At 45.2% G+C, this 20,972-nt stretch overlaps 1 protein-coding gene across 1 annotated transcript in view; it reads left to right on the top strand.

The window, feature by feature from the left end:
* LOC138208260 (tenascin-like) overlaps positions 1-20,972 on the top strand; it is a 49,077-nt gene that overhangs the window by 3,021 nt on the left and 25,084 nt on the right. Inside the window, 5 exon segments of the mRNA XM_069166022.1 lie at positions 10,303-10,879; positions 11,614-12,834; positions 16,229-16,492; positions 16,592-16,707; positions 17,269-17,422. Coding sequence (XP_069022123.1) covers positions 10,390-10,879; positions 11,614-12,834; positions 16,229-16,492; positions 16,592-16,707; positions 17,269-17,422 — 2,245 coding nt within the window. The 5' untranslated portion in view covers positions 10,303-10,389.

Here is a 20,972-nt window from a genome sequence, read left to right as displayed (position 1 = left end):
GGATGTTTGTCTAAACCGTCGGGTTTTATATTCGCCAACATGTCAAACACGGGGTTTGAGGAGGTCTGAGTTAACAGGGGGGCTTCTTGTGATTGTAGGTGGCAGCGCGGGGCCCCGCCGCGTTAATGTTTCATGACGCTCCGGCCACGCCGACGGTGACACTCGGGCATAACGACGAGTGGGAAACGAGCCTTTGTTTGGACAGCTGTTAGCCCCCCGAAAAGCTCCGTGAGAGGGTGGCTGTCTTTAACCCCACTTAGCTCCTCCAGCGGCGATTGAGAGCAAACAATAATCGTGGGTATTCATCACGGCTCACGCTGGGGAGCGGGACTCGGGAGAGATGTTTTGGTTTTGGACTAAATGAGCGTCATCTTTAATTCAGGCTGGAATTTCACACTCCCTCCTGCCGACCTCTTCTTTTTGCTGTTTTTTTTTTTTTTTGTGTCCTTTTTCGACGTTGTGGCTCATTTTCTTTCTCGTGAAATGTTTCGCCGGTTCGTTGAAAATGATTACCTGTCAGCCCACGTTTAACTGAATTTATCTGTTCATATCTACAGACCCGAAGTAAAGACGTTAGAACGGGTTTTTTTATTCACTGTTTCGAGAGGATGAACTCTGCACACGTCGGCGATCCTCCGACTTTTCGTCCTGACAGTTTAGTCCATTACTTCGGTTTATAGATAAACATCTTCATAAATAATTCCCCTCGGTCTCAGCTGCGGTTGTCGTTTTGTGCTAATTAGCCAACGTTAGCATGCTAACATGCAGAACTAAGATGCTTCACGTCAGCATTTTTTTTTTCATTCTCTCATCAGCATGTTGGAATGCTGATGAAAGCATTTCGCTCAAAGCGCCGCAGTGTATAAGTACGATGGATATGTTATGTAAAAGTACAACCTCAAAGGCCCATTAGCACGTCAGCAGACTCTTAGTCTTTGACCTTTATGAAGAAGTTTCATCAAATTTGTCAACCACTCACTTGGGCTTCAATCATATTTGGAATATCACTGGTTCAAGACACTTTTCTGACATTACCTTCGATTAACTCCTTAATTAAAGTCATTTTAGGAGGACAAGCCTTTCAATGAAAATAATAGCGATCCAATTTCCTCGATTCCAAATGACTCCATTCAACTGCACTTTGCCGTCTTTTTTGCCGACTCGTTTTTAATTCAAATGAATATTTTGTAAGGCTTGAAAATTTACAGCAATTCCCCAGAACAGTCACCGCGCTCATTTCCTTTTTCCCCACTCAAACCCAGGCAGATGAGTCATCACAGAAGAACAAAGACCCCTTCCCCCAACCCTCAAAGAAATCCAGTGTTTTAACCAACCCAGATGGTTTTTAATGTTCCTCCGAAGCCAATGTGCGACGGGGAAAGGAGTGGAAGTCTTAGAGCTGTGGGATCCGGGATGCCCTTTTGTATTGCCTGGCTCTCCATTGGAGGCAGCCAATAGATGAACACATGTGGTAGACACTTTGCGCTGACACTTTGCCTCCACCGGTGACCTCGCACATTGGAATGCATGAGCCATAATGTGCTTGGAACAAGATGGGGGCCCTTTTGAGAGGGGCAGACAATTTAAATTGGGGAAAATGGTAAAAAAACGGGGAAGCCAATGAAGAGCCGACCCCGGGGACCGGGGTCATTAGGCTCATACAAGTGTCTGAATGGAAGGCACTCCCAATTTGGACACGCAACACGCTTCGGGCTTTCATCACAGACAAGGACAAACAGATGTCCGGGTATCACAGCCAACATGCTTCCATTTCTAGTGGGGAGAAGAAGAAAAAAAAAATCCTTTCCATCCTGTTTGAATGGAAGTAACCAATAAACCTCCAGTGTAAAGTACTAAAACATGCAGTCTTTGAAAGGCCCTGAAAACTCCTCTACATGTTACTCAGCAAGGTCTAAATTTAGCATTCGTGTCACTCTACAACTCAAACATGAAAAATACTTTGCGTAGAAAAAGAGCTGATTTTTACTTCTCTAAATAAAAAATGGTTTCCTTTTTGTGCATGAAAAGATCTGGGTCAGATCAGTTTGTCAGTGGCGTCTTGCCGTCTGTAGGACAACGGATTTTTTTTCCTGATGAATTTCCACACTCGCTCGCACTATGTTATACACCGGTAGTGAATCTATGCCTTTAGCAAAAATATTTGGCGACGCGTTAAAAACTCAGGTTTCTTTTTCTATGAATACATAAAATTCTATACATGCTTTTCTCATAAACCTACTGGAGATTAAAATGTAAATGCAAGGCTCATGTAAATCCCAATAAGCTTCTAGTACACCTAGTCTCATCTACTGACATCTGCCGCTACAACTGGTGAAACCTTTCCTCGGATGCAATCTGAGAACTACCAGTTCTATGAACCTATCCACCTTTTTTGGTGCGGTGTGTTTGTCTGCAGGATTATGAAAAAAATGCCCGCCCGATTTTTACAAAGTTTGGTGGAAGGGTGTAGCATTGGTCAAGGAATGACCTTTTAAAGTTTGAAGCAGATCTGAATCACGGGGCGGATTAACGGGTTATTTTTCACTTTCATTACCAATGGGGAAAAAGGGGCATTTGGCCCACTAACTGCCACACATCTTCAAAATCCAGTAGATGGCAGTGAAGTTCAGCATGAGAAAACATAGACTAATCTGGAAAATACGATGACTCGGGTACCAGTTATCCTCTGGGACGCCGATGTACTTTACTCAAACGTAATTCAGCGAGCGTTGGTTACGGAGCCCTCGAGGAGAACCAGACCCGGTACAACAGCTGATTTGTGAGGCTCCAGCAAGCACACTAACATAATTTACCATCAGTGTGATAGTTTTCCAAAATGTCCAAAACCATATAAAGGTTGTAAGTTAAGTATTTGCATATTTTTTTTAATGATTGGCCTTGGGGGGCCCTTCTAGTTCTGAAATGAAATAAACATTAATGCGCCCCCACTGCCCCTGGAAAACATCGGACCCCTAATAAAACATGCTAAAGAACTGGCCCACAATTGAACCGTATTTCCGACTTCTAGAATATTTTTTCAAAAGCTCACCAGGTGGGACAATCAAGCAAAAATAAAGCCAGCAAAAACAGCTGTTTTTAGATCCCAAGGAGATTGGGCACTCACCTTGCAGTTGATTACCTGAGAGGGAAGGTGTTGCTTACACCGTAAGTTTAGACGAGCCCCAGAAGTCGACACCAATACCTCTGCGTTGCATAACGACACAGGCCGCGGCAAGCCAGGTACGACTCACATTTTTTGTCATAGTAATTGCAGTGCTGGCGTGAAAGCCGAGGAGAAGGAAGTATGCAGAGCGGAGGGCTATGCAATTACAAGCGTCTGGAGGAAAAAACAGCAGGTGGATGTGCCGTAAAGGCTGCCAAGCCTCCGCACCACACAGGGGTGAGGCTAATAAACAGTAGGTCACCAGCACCCAGCATGTTAAAAAGCTCATGAACAATGACTAGCATCCAACCTCTCCATCTGGAGCCCGCGAGAACGGCAGCGCAAAGACGGAGGCACCGCGGGGAGAGAGAGAGCCATAAAGAATATTGATGGGCCACATGGCGCGCCGCGAGTCAAAATCACAATGCGGTGAAAACGGCTTTGAGATTTGACTGTCCGCTGTACAATTGACCCGGTGAGGCGCTCCGGTTCGTCAACATTCGTTTCCTCCGTATCTTTGTGTCAAAGTGGGAAATTGGTTTTTGCTTGAAGAAATAGACTTTTCGGGGGCAGTATCAGTCAGACGTGTCAACTCCAGCTCCAAATCACTCTTGATGGTTCTCTCGAGCGAGATACGGGCTCAGCGTTGGCAGAGCACTCGTCTCCGAGTATCCAGATAAGTGTTTCTGCCGGTATCTCGAATGCAGACCCCCCCCCCCCCCCCCCCCTCCCTCCCGTCCACCTTATCAGGCGCGAAACACACTAACCCCCAACACTCCCCCGCTATCTGTGTCATCGGATCCAATGGGGTCACGGCGGAGAGCCAATGAGCTAGGCCTCACTCTTCTTTTCATCCATCAAAAAAACAAAACAGCGCACTCCCCGTTTAGCAAGTCAAATTGTTATTTTTTTTTTTCTTACCATGTGGGAAATAATGATAGCAGAAAGACAGTTGCAATGAAAATATTGATACGCTTCATTCTTTTCACGTCAACGCCTTCCTTTGGTGTTAGAAGGAACGGTTTATTCTTTAAACTGAAGGAACTGGGCAAAGGTTGAATGTATTGACTGCACAGTCTTGGCTTATACTGTCATTAGGACCTCATTTAATTGAAGCATAAGTGAGTGGGGAGCAAAGAATTAAAAATTCTCAAGTGATTTTACTGTATTTTTTGGAAGATAAGTGGGGAAAAATTGCAATTGAGATTGATTTCCATATCTACACTTCTTTTAGGAAAATAAGACTTTAAAAACATGCTGTCATATTATCACCTCATAAAATGGTTGTGGGCGACATGCTTAGAGCTGCAACTGATTATTTTCACGCATTTTCATGGGGTGATTAAACTGCTAATGGTTTCCTCAAACATTTGGTTTATAACATCAGTAAATAGTGAATACTGGCAGAAGTTGACACGTAATAAAATTGTTTGGTAAAAGTCCAAAACACAAAGATATTCAATGTACTACAATAAGAAAATAAAGAAAAGCTGCAGCTATTTGACTTGACACAGCTGGAGCAAAAAGTCTTTACGGAAAAAGATTTTGCGACAGTCGACTCTAAAATTAAAACATGCCAATCAAATAATCTGTGAAGCCAATATTATTTCCTCAGAAACACCAGAAGTGGAAGCTCAGATTTGTTGTGGCCACTCCTGTTGGTCTGTGAGGAAAATGCTGACCTGCCCAACCTTTGAAATATGGATCCATCGGACGAGACAGAAGCTGGAAGGCTTTTCCAAAAGGACTCGGCAGAGGCGAGTCTTCAGCCGATCAGCTGTGACATGATGTCGTGGCGCGACCACATCGCAGCCACATTCGTCTTTCCTGCTCGAACGCACACACGCACGGTGAAACGAGCTTCTCGTCTTCTAACCCCGCATCTCTTCAGCCATTAACCGAGCAGTTTACTTCTTTATTCTGCCGTTTGGGTTTTTTTTTTGTGTAGTTCAGCACAACAGCGAAGGGGCCTCGTCGGTCATAAAAAGTCGGCGAGAGAGATGGACGGCGTGTGTCTTCCCGAGCGTGAGGTGATAAAATTTGAAAAAACCTTTTCTGAGAAGCAGCAAACAACCGCGCAATCGATCGCACATTAAGCAGCCGACTGAAGCTATATGCCTCTTCCTGGAAATTCATTTCTGTGTTTGATGATGGTAGTGCTGTCGTCAGCAGCTCGCTCTCTCTGGCGATGACCTTGGTGGAGATACGGGAGTCAAATCAATATTCACCTGCTTCAGCTCGGGACGTTTCAGCATGTGGGAGATTTCTGCAACCTTGGAAGGCAACTTGATTGCGATAAATAGGTTTTCATCAGTGGATTTCCATTCGGTCTCTTTCAGGGTTTGTGAAATTCGAAAGATAGGAAAAAAAGTTCATTCACCGACGAGCGTCCGTTTCCTGGTCATCTTCCTCCGTTACAGTACGACAGCGTCTCAAGGTGAAAAGAGCCCCAGACAATAAACCCCCTCATTCAGTCCTCGTACCGGCGACCCAGATTTTGGATCCTTTACCAAAAGAAGGCAAGCTGAGTTTTTTTTTTTTTTTTTTGTCGTGGGTGACCTACAAAACTAGGCAAGCTTGATAAATTCTTCAGAAATGAAAAGAAAAGCATCCTATCAGACCTGTTTAACATACAGTCCTGGGACTTGAGTTGTAGTTGTAGTCATTGAATATTTACAGCTTTTACACACCAAGTGGGGCACGTTGCTTCATTATTCAGTTTGTTTGTTGTCGAGTTATCAGACGGATGCTCGTGTTTGTCTGTTCGCGCCGCTGCCATTATCCACTGATAGCTAGCAACTCTTTTCTTTTTTCCTTCCTTGCAACTTCCCCTGTTGGGTCTGCTTTTTCTTTTTTTTAAGAACCTGCCACACGTTGCGCAGACCGATAACGTTTCTTTTGTACCAAAACAAATTGCTTTTTTTCCCCCCTCAGAAGGAGTGCACAGATAGCTGCTGCCGAACGCTTGCAGAGTAATAGTTTTCCGCTCTGATTTATCTTGGACCTGCCATATGGTAGAGGTCTCAGCAAAAGGTGGACGACAGCGACGATTGCGTTTGTCAGCGTGGGGGCCCCGGTTCAGTTTGAAACTTCTGCGTGTGATGTCTGCGGGAAAGAGACGGAAAGTCTGCTCATCAATCTTTTCAAACTGACCGAATGTGAAAACTTGTGTCCAAAAGGTGGGAGGAAGTACGGCGTAGCAGGGGGAGGGAAGATAACTGGTAATGTCATCATCCAACCGGGAGTTTATTTGTTCCCGTGGAAATCAGCAACTGTCCAAATAGAAACAAGACCGACCATCATAATACGAGGTCAGGCAGGTCTTTCTGTGACATGTTGAGGTTTACGGTGGTGGTGGGGGCGTCCAGTTAGCTTATGGTGGGGGGATTTATGCTGACTGGACTGTCCTGGTTTTGCTGTTATCTTGATCCTCTTCGTCCCTTCTTTGTGTGAAATAAATACATTCTTCTGATTTAGACAAGGATTATGGTTCTGGACTTAAGACAACATCCAGGGTAAACATCCTGGAAGGCATGCTGGGAAACGGCTGACGTTGCGTCTGGTTGGGAGGTGCGATGTTTTTTCTTTAGATCGTCTTCACCAGAGAAAAGATATCAGTGCTCGTTAAGTCTTCAAATGAACAGTTTTCTTCTCATGGCTGCACTCCAGCCTGTTTTGCGGCCTTTTAAAGATTCTGACTGGACTGCAGTTATATACCACCTTTTTTATGTTTTCGAGGTCCACAAAGTGCTTTACAATTTTTCGATAAAGCTGCCGCACAAGGTGCTCGCCTGCCATCGGGAACCACTTTGGGTTTAGTGTCTTGTCCAAGGACTCTGTGGCTCATTAGGAACCGGGGGTTTTGAACCGCCAGCCATTGCGGTTAGTGGACATTGAAGTGGGATTTATACTGTCAGATCTGCATGCTTGGATGGTTTCATGGCTTTGGAAACAGCCTCCCTCCACACCCTTTCAACGCTGTCCAACATAAGACTCTCCGAAACCGACGATCCGACATTCGCACGACTTTCACGTCGCGATTGATCGGCTAACTCTTGGTTTTTGTGACACTTTTAATTTGAACAACCAACCGTATGAATGTCTACTTGAAGAGGTACAAATTATTTGTCCCCCATTTTGGAAGGATATGAAGTGTCCAATGTCGCCTTTCCCTTCACTCTGTAGCATCTGGCTTTTCACTCTGGTTTCACATCTGATTTCTAAGGTGGTCGGAGAATGCGTCTCTAGAAGCAGTTCTGAAAGACCATAACTTGGTCCTTATGCGGCTATTTCTTTTGTGGTCACTTAATTTAGGACGACAAATGGATATATTTGTATTTATTTTGGTTAACTTGTTGGTTTTCATGCACAGTTAGTAATCTGTGTTGAATTGAAAACCATATTGCTTTGGTTTTTGGAGGTGGTAGTATGGGTGTCTGATTGGGGCTGATTGAGAAACAGCAATATCGTTAAATAAATTTAACATTCCCGACAGCAACAGACTTAATCGCTTACGAAACAGACCTCAAACTAAAGCATCTCCAGCTCTCCAAACTTCAAGTGTTTCCCCCCCCTCCAGCACTTATTCACAACAGGGTAATTTAGACAAGTTGCACCAGATCTATGTGTGCCAACAGGTTTTCCTCTGGTAAAATTCAACTCACACATTCAACCGCAAGGCGGGCAACAAGCTTTGTTGCTGTTTGAGAAGCTAACTATAGAGCAAAACCAAGTGAGGGAATAACAAAGCAGCAGCAGTCGGATTGTATCGGGTCCATGTCCACGGTGCCAGCAACCAGCTGCATTAGCGGAGTGCCAGGGCCACGGGGTGCCCGCGAAGGAAGTCCAAACAGAGGGATCAGCTCCATGTTTCTCAGGGTCACACTCAGATTCTCTCATTGTGATTGTTCTGCTTCATATTAAAGAGCGGTCGATGGCAGCCGTAGAGCAGAAAGAGATCAAAATCCAAATATTTTCCAGGGACTCGGTGGAAGTTTTCCTCTCTTCATCTATTTCCGAGCGAAGCTGAGTTTTGCCAGGACCGCGGATTTCTCATACAAAAGCCCGCTTTGGTCTCTCGGGGGTTGGTCTCCCCTCTCAGAGGTCCATGTGGAGAGCAGCCAGCCTTCAAAGTGAGAAAGCCAACCATCCGCCCAGAACTAAAACCTTAGCAGCAACTCAAAGCAATTTTCTGGCTATTTTCTTGATTTAATCCCTAGTTTGTGATGCTTGGGCACAGCAGTGTGTGTGTGTGTGTGTGTGTGTGTGTGTGTGTGTGTGTGTGTGTGTGTGTGCGCGTGTGTGTGTGTGTGCGTGTGTGTGTGCGTGCGTGTGTGTGTACGTGTACGTGTGACATAGTGTGAGACAGACAGGAGGCTCGGTGGTGGTGGTGGTGGTGGTGGTAGTAGTGGAGGGGGGGGGGGCTCTTTTGGACCCCCCGAGGGCCTAGATCTACAGCCCTCCCATCAGCGAGCTACATTAGCACTTTTACAGTCTACTCATCATGGAGGCGCTCATCCCTAATCAAGGGTGGGAGGGGGGGGAGGGACAGGGGGGGGGGGGGGGGGGTTGAAGCCGTGGGATCCCTCCAAGCTGAGCTCATCTGTCAGCCCGCCTAATCACACGTCAGGCCCCGGGATGAAGAGACCCAGGCACCTTCTTCCTGGAAACTGTCAAGCCTGGTGCGCGTGCAAAAAAGATGTTTTACCTCCGAAATCCAACATCAGTGCGACGAAGTCAGGTGTGGCGGAGAAAATTACCCCCCCCCCCCCCCCCCTCTTCATACATATTCTACCACAGCATTTGGAAATATGGCCGATGTGCGATCATGCAATTTCATGTCTGCCTGGCCAGACATTTTTCACGTTGGCGGCTAACAGCTACCGTTAACCTTTAGAGCAGCCAAGACACACACACACACACACACACACACACACACACACACACACACACACACACACACACACACACACACAGGGTTTTATTTGAGGTAGGAAATGATCAGTGTCAGCATCTCTGACACGGTAGGGGTAAAAAAAAAAAAAAAAAAAAAAAAAAAAAAATAGCCTGAGCCAGACACTTAAAAAAAAAAAAAAAAAGTAATGTCTGTGGCTGTGCATGGAAACTACATTTTTTTTTTTTTTATCCAGTACTCACATGCCAAGAATTTTACTTTATGTCCCTTATGTTCATAGCAGGAAACAAGAGAAGCAAAAACAAGCAACAGATTTACGTGCAGCTTTAGACCCAACCTGTATATTCAATTCAGGTCTTTTTAAGGTTGGCTTTAATGCCTCAACCTCAGCAAAAAAAAAATTTCCCCAGCCAAGCTTTTTTTTATTTATAAAAACCTCAAAAGGTGAAAGCAATAAGAGTCATGTTACACGACTAAAAAAGGAAAAACCTAAGCGGCTGTCAAGCAGGAGAGAGACAGCCGTACGGGGGAATGCTGACCTGCCTGGGTTTTGTTGGTGTAGCTGGGGGAAGTCGGCGCCGACTCCTCTGCGCTTTTTACAGGAAGTCCACAGATGGTTTAACCACACGCCGGTATTAATCTGTCAGCTCTGAGAAGAGGAGGCTCCCCCACAGTGCAGGTGTTGCTGGGGCTGTTTCGTGTCGACGGGGGCGACCTGTCTCAACGTGGTCAGAGAGAAGAAGGTTTTTCGCCCAGATCGGTCCACCCCTTCCTCCCCTCCCTCCCCCAAGGTCACACGCCGCCCTCCTGCAGTAATTGCCGCTCTCGGTCCTCGCAGGAATTGTGAAAAGAATGCCCCAGTGACCCAAAAGCTAAGTGTGTGTCTCCTCCGCTGAGAGCCGAGGGGCTAAAATGGGTCAGAAGCAGCAACAGGATTGGAAGGTGGTCTTTTGTTTGGGGGGGCAACCGAAGAAGGTTAATTGCTTTTTAGTGGGATACTATCATTTTTCACTGCAGCTAATATCCCTGGTGTGGAGATGTGTGTGTGTGGCTGAGTCTATCCAGAACGACAAGGTCAAACCCGAAGAGTGACTATCCAGTCGGGTCCGGTGTGGCTTGCTGTGTTGCGAGAAGAACTACCGGACAAAAGATGTGTGCCTAGAAAGTAAATTCTTTGTCAAAATGAATCCTCATTTTTTTCCCCTTCTTTTTGTTTTACGTCTAGGACTCAAGACAAGAACATCTATCTGATACTTGACTCTTCGACAGTCAGCCGCGACCTTCTCGGAAGCGTCCGTACCGGGGTGTCACCATGGGAATGAAAGGCCTCGTCTTGGGCTGCGTGACCGTGGCCCTGCTCCTCCAGCTCTCCACCGCCGGCCTGGTCAAGAAGGTCATCCGCCACCGCCGAGAGACCCTGATGCCCAAGAGGACCCAGGAGAACCTGACGCTGCCCGACCCGGACCAGCCGGTGGTGTTCAACCACGTTTACAACATCAACGTCCCGTCCACCTCCCTCTGCTCCGTGGACCTGGACTCGCCCGGGGGCACCGAGCTCAAGCACAAGAGCGCCCCGCAGATGGACATGCAGAACAGCGAGCACATGGAGCACACGGTGGACGGCGAAAACCAGATTGTCTTCACCCACCGCATCAACATCCCCAAGCAGGCGTGCGGCTGCGACCACCAGGTGCCGGACATCAAGGACATCCTGAACCGGCTGGAGATGCTGGAGTCGGAGCTGTCCAGTCTGAGGGAGCAGTGCGGCAGCGGCACAGGCTGCTGTGGCGCTCCGGTCGCAGGTGGGTCTCCGCCTTTTACTGCGGTTGTTCTGGAGTTTCTCGAGTTAATTTGCGACAAAGGCAGTCAATTTAACGTTTACTTTGCATGAGGTCAGCCCGTGTGAAATCTCTTTCTCAGGTACTTCCAGAAAACTGGTGTTTGAGAGTAGAAAGGTCCTGAAAATTGATTTGAAACGAGGAAACCAATGCAAATCAATTTTAAAAGATGCTCCACGTGATATACCAAAGAAATGAGTTTGCATTTTGAGGCCACCAAGCAAAAACTGGTTGTATTACACATTACTTTTCCAAAGCTCGCCTAAGTTCCATGAGATTTATGCATGCTTTCATGCAGTCATTCATTTGACTGAGTATGAAAATACACAGAAACAAAAACATAAAAATAGCTTAAAATAATTAATACTGTGCAGTGAGTATCGAGTCTGGACTACAATTTGAATATTTTTTTAGCAGCTGACTGTCTACACAGTCTCTGTCAAAAAAACTCCGTCTCATTCAAGTGCATTTTTATAGTTTGGACTGAACCTAGTGGCCACGTGGAAGATACGAATTTAACCAAAAGTAAAACTACACATTTCAACCAAATTCACAAGAAGAAGGGAAACCCATTTCTCATTGAAATCTCAAACTTACATTTGTTTGAACTGAATGTTTTTATTATGGTATCCGTCCTATTGTAACAGATCGTCTGATGCAGCTATAATATTGTTTATAATTTGCTTGCCTTCGCCCAGGTGAAGTGTCCACAAAGCCCTTCTGTAATGGACGTGGGAACTGGAGCACCGAGACCTGCAGCTGCGTATGTGAGTCCGGATGGAAGGGCCCCAACTGCACCGAACCCGAGTGCCCCAACGACTGCCAGGACCAGGGCCGCTGTGTGGACGGCAAATGCGAATGCTTCGAGGGCTTCGGCGGGGACGACTGTGGCATCGAGCTCTGCCTGCTGGACTGCGGCGACTACGGCCACTGCATCGACGGGTCCTGCCTCTGCGAGGACGGCTTCATCGGCCAGGACTGCTCCCAGACCAACTGCCTCAACAACTGTCTGGGCCGCGGGCGCTGCGAGGACGACGAGTGCGTCTGCGACCATCCGTGGACGGGCTTCGACTGCTCCGAGCTGATCTGTCCCAACGACTGCTACGACCGGGGACGCTGCATCAACGGCACCTGCTACTGCGAGGACGGCTTCGCCGGAGAGGACTGCGGCGAGGTCACTTGTCCCGGCAACTGCAACAACCGCGGCATTTGCGTGAACGGCCAGTGTTTGTGTCAGACCGGCTACAGCGGAGAGGACTGCTCGAAGCTCACCTGCCCCAAGAACTGCAACGAGGGAGGCCACTGCTTCAACGGGAAGTGCATCTGCGATCCAGGGTTCGAAGGGGAAGATTGCTCCGTCCTCTCGTGCCCCGACAACTGCAGCGACAACGGCCAGTGCGTCAACGGAGAATGCGCGTGCGACGCGGGATACCAAGGCGAGGACTGTAGCGAGCTCTCCTGCCCCAACAACTGCCAGGACCGAGGCCGCTGCGTGAACGGGCTGTGCGTGTGCGACAAAGGCTTCGCCGGGGAGGACTGCGGCATCAAGACCTGTCCCAAAGACTGCATGGGACGCGGCGAGTGCGTGGACGGCGAGTGCATGTGCTTCGTGGGCTTCAGGGGGAAAGACTGCGACGAGCTGACCTGCCCCAACGACTGCCAGGACCGCGGCCACTGCGTCGACGGACAGTGCGTTTGTCACAAGGGTTTCGCCGGCGAGGACTGCAGCGAGAAGACGTGTCCCAAGAACTGTCTGGACAGAGGCTACTGCGTGGACGGCAACTGCGTGTGTTACGAGGGTTTCACCGGGTCGGACTGCTCCGTGCTGACCTGCCCGGGAGACTGCCAGAACCAGGGCCGCTGCGAGAACGGAGTGTGTGTCTGTGACGAGGGCTTCATCGGGGAGGACTGCTCTGACGGTAAGATGGACCGTACATCCTCTGCAGCTTCAATTACATCGTTTTCATATGATCAGTTCTTAAACTTTTGCAATTTAAGCCCTAAAGTCTGCAGAATCTTAAAGGTCCCATGTGGTAAAAATTCAGATTTCCATTTCCTATTTGATTAGTAAGCAGGTCTGACTGCTGTATAAATATTGTTGAAGTGTTTAAATGCTGAGTCCACAGAGAATTGCCCGCAGTCTGTAGTCAGCAACTGTGTCGTTTGGACTTCCTGTAAGTTTGTAATGTCACAAACCAACGCTCATTTAATATGTATGCCCTGATTAAGGCCCGCTGTCCAACTTTTTATGTGGAAGAAAACTGTGTGGTTGCGGACCTAGCAAGCTGCAAGACCAAAAAACAACAACCTGTGATTAGTCTGGGAATGTGTCACTCCAAAAAAAGATTCAGCCAATCAGAAGAGAGGGTTGTTGATATCAATGCACCTTAAAGATTGACACAAAACAGGCTGTTCTTGGTAGAGCTTCAGAGAGAAGTGACAAGATGTAAAACTATGTTCAGATGGTTTTTAGTATTTTAAACAAACAAAAAATAAAAATCCCCTAACGGATATCAAGACTCCAAATAAAACAGAAAAGTGTAAAATATGGGACCTTTAATATCAACTTATAAACCTGGATGAGATTCATTGTCATGTAAGTTTACACACACAAGGAATTTTTCTTAGCTTAAAAGTAAATGGAAAACAATATTAAACCAAAATGACTCACAAGGATATACGCAAGCTTAAATATTAAACATACACTACAATATGTGCACGTACAAAATAAATGATCTTGGTTTCGTCACATATACAGTTTAATACTACATACTACCACTCTCAGTTGTGGAGACACAACTGTGGAGACAGTTGCCTCTTAGTGGATTTTTGATGTATCTTATATATTCTGTGTCTTTTATCCGGACCCAGGGTTTGTAATAAAGTTCTGAATTCAATTAAATTGAATACAAAAGAAAAAAATAATTACGATTCACATTAAATTGGGCCTGATCTGGAAAGATTATAGATCCAAAACTATTCTATAGTTACACGCTTTCTGCGTGTGTGTGTGTCAAGACTCAAGAACAGCGCTGATCTTATTTTTTAGTAATCTGATCTCATTTTAATCCTCACTTTTTTTTTAAAGAAATCTTATAAAGGGAAAACCACTTACTGCACTGGCAGCTACATTTGTTGGCCTTAAGCAAACGAAAACCTTTTCGAAATGTTTTCACTTCTATTTTTTCGTTCAAATCTCCCTCCGGCCTGGAGGCAAGAACTCTTATTGTATCTCAAACCACTGAGGTCAAGGTTGTTCCTTTTAACCTCACAGTCATGGACCTCTTACTGACTAAATATGAGGATATTTCTTACCTGTAAACAACCGGGAGCTGTGGACGGCAGTGAAAACCAAAACAGTTCGCTGAAATAGGCTAAACATTGTCCGTAGAGTAAACAGCAGTAAAATCCTACGTGTTCAAATTATAAATCAGCCGTTGATCAAATATTGATTAGTGACACATTTAAATAAAACAACACGTGCTGTTTGATTTCCAACAGATACAACAACAGTTTTGTTATTATGATCTACAGTGTTCACAATGCTGCTAACGCAAACCGTTTTTTAACATTACAGACACATAACGTTGACTCAGCTGGTCATTTTGCAAATATACAACATGAGAATCATTTAATGTCTCCTCAAGTACCTTTATAGGACACGTTTTGGCTCCAGAGCAAGCCATATAATGTTTGAATCATTGGTTTAAAATTGGCAGTTATATCCAAAAATAATTTTTACTTTATCACAGAAATTCTTATTTCTACTTCCCAACATACTGTATGAATAAAAAAATACACCCATAATTGAGAGATGGTAACCGATGAGTTTTAAATTCCCGTTACGACCGAAGTGATGATTTGCTTTATATTCTCTTCCTTCAACAAAAAAAAAAAAATCACATGGAAGAATGTTGAACTGTGGATTTTGGAAACCGCTGATTGGAAAGCGTCCGTCGGTGAGGAGTTGAATGTGCATCAAGGGAAGAGTCAGAAAGTCCCAACGAGCTCCGGTTGCAGCTTAGCGGGAGCGAATTGTGAAAGCAACTCTCCTTTTTATTGGTTAAAAGGGGCATTTGTTCAACCATTTATGGGGTAAATTTATGTATGAATTTTATGGTATTGTAAATTCCCAACCCTAAATTAATAAGACAAATCACCGAAATAGCTTAAAGGTCCCATATTTTACTTTTTACGAGTGTTTTATTTGCAGTCTTGACTTTAAGAAGACATTTTTGAGGTTTTAAGCACCAAAAACCCCCAAAAAAGAAATGAAAATAGGAATTTTGTGACCTTCGGTAACTATACTGTATATCAACCTTCAGTGGGCTTTGGCTCTGAATCTTGTACTTAGTGTCCAGGTTGTTAGAACTTCCTGCAGAAAATAAATACAGCTTGCTTGAAGGCAAAACCTTAACTTTAAAAGGTCTTTACGGGTCCGGTTGGTTCTGAAGAAGCGAGACCCTACCTTGTACCAGAGTCTGACCGGGTCCACGTTTTGTTTCGCCGCTGTTGGTCTGAGGTCTTTGTGTCAATACGTCCAATACTCAAATGGATCTAATTGGACTTAAATGTGCGTATTCTCCTTGATTACAGTGTGGTTTGAAACAAGAGGGAGAATGTAAACTTAGAAATAAAAATTAAATTGGAGGTGAAGTTAAAAAAAACAACTCCTCCAAAGAAAATCAAGTAATTTCGACTTTCGAACTGCGGTAACAATCTGAAAAACACGAATTCAGACGGCCACGATTTCACACATCACAAACATAAGGAACCAATCCAGAGTTGCAAGGTGGGGCTTTCCATATCGTCGAACTAAAGGAAGAGTATAGATCCGGTCATACTAAAAGAAGGTAAAGGTGTTTATTTAAAGTACATCTTGGCCACTTTAAGACTTTGACCGATTTTTTCTTGGAAAAAATGTCCAAATTTGTAATTTCAAGAAACAGATGTATTTTTAAAAGGTCTCATCAATGCCATAAGAGGAACTTTAATAGAAAAGGAGAAGAAGGAGTAGAAAAACCTGCTGGCACATCATCTGGGTGGTGTTGTGACCCCCAGTTTTGTGTCCTTTCTCTGCTAGGCTCTAATTGGGTCGACTGCATTAATTATCCTTGGGTCTTTAAGGGGGCGGGTCTCCTTGCTATCAGGTCCTCCTTGGATGTAGTCCGTCTTTGCTTGCTGGGTTTAGGTAGACATCCTTTGGTTCAGGGTCCAAAACTCAATGCCTCTTGTTGCAAAATCATTCAGTAACTTAACTACTTGCGTTTCCAGTGTTGGTGCGTATCAACGATTGTCATCGTCTCTCCACAGTCTCACCGCCCAAAGACCTCACAGTGGTGGAGGTCACCCCAGAGTCGGTGGACCTGTCCTGGGAGAACGAGATGCGAGTGACAGAGTACCTGATCACCTACATGCCCACGGCCCCCGGCGGTCTGGAGCTGGACATGCGGGTTCCCGGGGACCAGAAGGTGGCCAATATCCGGGAGCTCGAGCCCGGCGTGGAGTACCTGATCAGCGTCTACGCCATGCTCAGCAACAAGAAGAGCGTTCCCGTCAGCGCGAGGGTGGCGACACGTAAGCGGACGCTTTCTTTGGCATCTAAAAAAAAAAAAAGAAGAAACGCTGCGTAAAAATACTAGGCAAAAACTAGTAGATATTTTTTTTCCTCGTCAGATCTTCCCGAGCCGGAGGGACTCAAGTTCAAGTCGGTGCGGGAGACGTCAGTGGAGGTGCAGTGGGACCCGCTGGACATCCCCTTCGACGGCTGGAACCTCATCTTCAGAAACACGGTGAGTCCTGCCGCCCTTATATGTTAATGTCTTCCCAGAGCTTGTTGAACTGTAGAACCTCCATCATTATCCACATTTTTTCCCCTCTGGTGGAAACCACGTACGATGAGCCCCTCCCCCACCTCTCCCCCCTTGCTTCAAATTCAATAGCAGCCTAAATGGTGCATACATGAGGATCAGGCCGGGGCGAGTATCTTCTGGAAAAGAAAACGCTTCAGCTGAGCCAGAAGGGCGAAAAAACACAGCGGTTAAAAACTGTTAGCGAGTCCTGACAGCTCCAACGAGCGTACAACACGGAGTTGAATGTTACTTTGTTTAACGCTTTATTTTCCCTTTTTTGAGCGCGCATAGAAACCTTTCCAAACAGTGCTCCTGGGATCCGCTCAAAGCCACTTTCTATTAAACCCAATTCCCTGTCAACTCCGTCTCAGTCCAAACACCACCCAGAATGCTTTTATGTATGATTTGTTTTTTTTGTTTTTTTTCTTCTCTTCGCTCCACACATTATGCCAGGATTGGTCTTTGTAGTGTTTGATGACTGCTGGGTTTTTTTGCTGGCAGAAAGAGGACGACGGTGAGATCCTCAACTCCCTCGGCCGCCCGGAGACCACCTTTGAGCAGTCGGGCCTGGGTCCGGGCCAGGAGTACGAGGTCAAGCTGGAGGTGGTGAAGAACAACAAGCGCGGACCGCCCGCCTCCAAGAACATCGTCACGAGTGAGTGTGCTAACGTTCACGCTGCTAACTGGCTTATGGCTCCTTTTGTTTTTGGACCCACAGGGATGGTTTTCATTCCAGGAGGGTGAACGTATACTTGAGTTCTCCAACTTGAACCTCTACCGGAGGAGTTTCATTGTTCTTCTGGAACAGTATTTTACCTTGTTTTCTTTTTATGAAGATCAGGGTCTTCTGATAACATACGAAAAAAAGACAAAAGAAAAATCTTGGCGAGCATTTTTATACATCTGTGAATAACCACATTTTCTTTTTATTATCTGGTTTCTTGTTGAACTTCAGGAAAAGGTTTGAAAAAGATTGGCGTCCCATTTCTTTCATACCGCTATCGCAGAAATAGAAACGCATTCTATTCGGTGTCGTAAATGCTTCAACCGGTTTGTCTTGCCACAAGTCGGCCCTTGTTATAGTGCTCATATCTTTTAAATCCAATACTCAGACTATGAAACATCTAATATATCTCAGAGCATGCCCCGTTGTTACGAGATAATCAATGTTATACGCTTGTAATTGAGTTTTTACGGTGTTTTGGCTCATCGGTATGAAAAAAAGGCTTCGGACCAATCAATTTTGCTTTTTTATAGATTCACACAAGTTATCTTCATTTATAGGTGTGAAAAAGTAAAGCTTGTTTTACCCTTTTCTAGACAGTTTAGTTTTTCTTTTGCTCCATCAGAATCAAAACTACTCTCTTTTTCTCTGTGGACACGATTATGCAGAAGATGTTTTATCTGTTTTATAAAACAGTTTGTGGTGGAAATCTTCAGGTAGGTCAAAGGGACAAAGATGAGATAAAGGTGACAGATTTGAAAAATGTTTTGTCCTCCTCTGCTTGTCTGCTCTTAATTTATAAATCTGGATAAATGTACATATTTTCCCCCGTGTGACTTTCAAAAATATACCAGACAAACCCAAGTTTTTTTTTACCCTCGGCTGATGGATTCTAGAAAAGGGAAGATAAAAACTGCTAAAAAAAAAATTCAAGATATATATCTGAAGTCTGCACTGCACCAGTATTCAACATTAGGACCCGGTGCTGCAGACTGAGATACAATGATTCTCCAGAAATAGACGGTCTTGTGAAATAAATTGTCACTTAAAGAGCTGTTGAAGTTAAATGTTGTCACCTTTTTATATCCGCTGTGGGTTCGTCGGTTTCTGTATCTTTGGGGATCCATCTTCGTATTGAAAACAACCTGAACACGCCAACTCTGACTGATTAGCTCATTAGATGTCACTGCATTGTTGTGATTTAGCAGCGGTAGTAAAAAAAAAAAAAAAAAGGGATATATGGATTTTCAACCGTATTGGCAAACATTATGAGATTTCTCCATCAGGCTATAAAAGCCCCCCCCCCCCCCCCCCCCCCAAAAGCTTGTAAGACTCCGAGGAGCATCGGGGGATCGATGTAAAGGGTTAGAAAACAGGGTGACTTCACCTGCCAGACCAGCTGCCAACCACCGGACTATTTTTAGGAGTCTTAGCCGAGGGAGGTGGGGGGGGGGGCTTGGTCGAAAAGTCTACTGCTGAACTCCTGCTGAAGTTGTTAAAAGTGTATTTTCTTTAAAAGTACGACCGCCCCGGGCCAGAAACTTAAACCTGAACTCGTACTGTGCGAACCTGTTACCCCCCCCCCCCCCCCCCCCCCCCCCCCCGGGGCGAAACCTCTCTTCCAACAATTCAGATTCAACAGCAAAGTGCTCGCCACATTCAGCAGTAAGTTTTAATAAATGGGCAGCTTATGCGGAGGCGGGGTCGGGACACTTCTCTGCTTAATTATGGTGTGAAAATGGTCTGTGTGGAAAAATACCATTAGAGACCTGCCCGAACCTTTTCTTAAACCCCCCAGCAGTAAGAGCAGCGCTGGTTCTCCTGGTACGGAAAGTGTCGAGCACGTCGTTGTTTTTTTTGTTTGTTTTTTATGAAAGTTCGTCAGTGATGTCTGCAGTTAAACCAAAGAAAAAGAAGGTGCAATCAAAGGATGCCTGTTCTGGAAGTTTACTGCATTGTAATGGTTGGATCACTTGTTGTTATTATTATTATTATTATTATTATTATTATTATTCCTCATTATATCAACCAAATAACCTTAAAAGCGTACAAAAAGTAACCATGTTTTTCAGAAATTTTCTCATTGAAACAACTAAATGTTCTTTTTTTTTTTATTCTTTTTTTATCACACTTAATTAATCGCTGATTTCCTAATTGTCATGTAATCAATAAACCTGTTTATGATCAGGGATGAAAGATTAGAGAAACCTGGTCAAGTCAGATCAATTTAATCTGGACAACATAGATTTCTCTGTAATGTTACAATATAATGTGATGTTATGATATAATGAGAAGAGTTTTGCTGAGATTCATTTTTGTGACAATGAGATTGGTTTGTGATATAATGACATGAAGTGAGGTGGTTTTTACGATAATAAAGTCTTTGTAGAAACACAATAATTTACGACAACAAGGAAAAAAATCTTCATAACACTAAAAATGTTGCTGAAACGTGTTTTAACACAAAGCGTGAATCACTGAAACAAAACTTTACACATTATTTGTCATTTTTAAGTCATGCTAGCAACAGTTAGCTGCAGTAAAACAAATTATTTATTGAGTTGGTAAAAACTGGTTAAACCATTTTGCACATCTGGAATTTTTTTATTTCTTTAATAAAGCTGCAGCGCGGCCAACTGGCTAACTTCCCGTTTAGCCTCATGCTAACGTGAATAGGGGTTAAAAAAAAAAATTCAGTCTCGCGGCTTCTTCTCAACTTTCCAAACGTTATCGGATGTCGAAACGACGTCTTTCATCCACCGTTTCACGGATGCAACGGGAGCGGCGGGAGTCGGCAACGGACGTCAGCGCACAGCGAGAGCGTTAACGTAATTACGCTCGAGTATAATTGAAATTTCTTGCGCGCTTTGACCGAAAGTTTCTCGCGGATGAATTTGAAAACAGCTTCGTAAAGCGACGAAAAAGTCAAAAGTTAACGACATTTTTTTTTATTTACATTTTGTCGTACATCCCGCGCGGACTCGGCGCCGCTCCGATCTCGAGCTTCAGGGTTCCTCGTGTCGCTCCGGCTCTCCGAATGTCTCCACATTAACACCGGCTTGTGTGAGCACGCTGTGGGATTTGTACGATGAGGCGGTTGATTGTATGAAGCGAGTCTCCCCCCCCCGCCTCCCCGTACCTCCCCTCCCCTCCCTCTATCTCCTTCCGCCCCCCTCCAACCCCAACCATGTGTGGGAGGCAGCAGGGGGAGGAGGTGTGGGGGTGTGTGGGGGGGGGGGGGTGTGCTCGGAGGGACGCCGGCCTCCCAGGAGAAACGGTATTGCGACACCCGAGCCTCCCCCCCCCCCCCCCCCCTTCAGAAGACAAATCTGCGTTAAGCTGAAATGCAGATTTGTCATTTTATCAGCTGCACGCAGAGGGTTGACTTTCCTGAAGTTGCTTGCGTGTGACAAATCAATTTGAGCGTCGGTGAAAAGGCGCCCTTCACGGCAGCGCCGGGATTTGATCTGTAAATAGTTTC

This window comes from Embiotoca jacksoni, unplaced genomic scaffold (genome assembly GCF_022577435.1).
Source record: "Embiotoca jacksoni isolate LCO1_2020_lvr unplaced genomic scaffold, fEmbJac1.0.p SCAF_37, whole genome shotgun sequence".
Classification (NCBI taxonomy): Eukaryota; Metazoa; Chordata; class Actinopteri; family Embiotocidae; genus Embiotoca; species Embiotoca jacksoni.
This window is presented reverse-complemented; position numbering and strand designations above follow the sequence as displayed.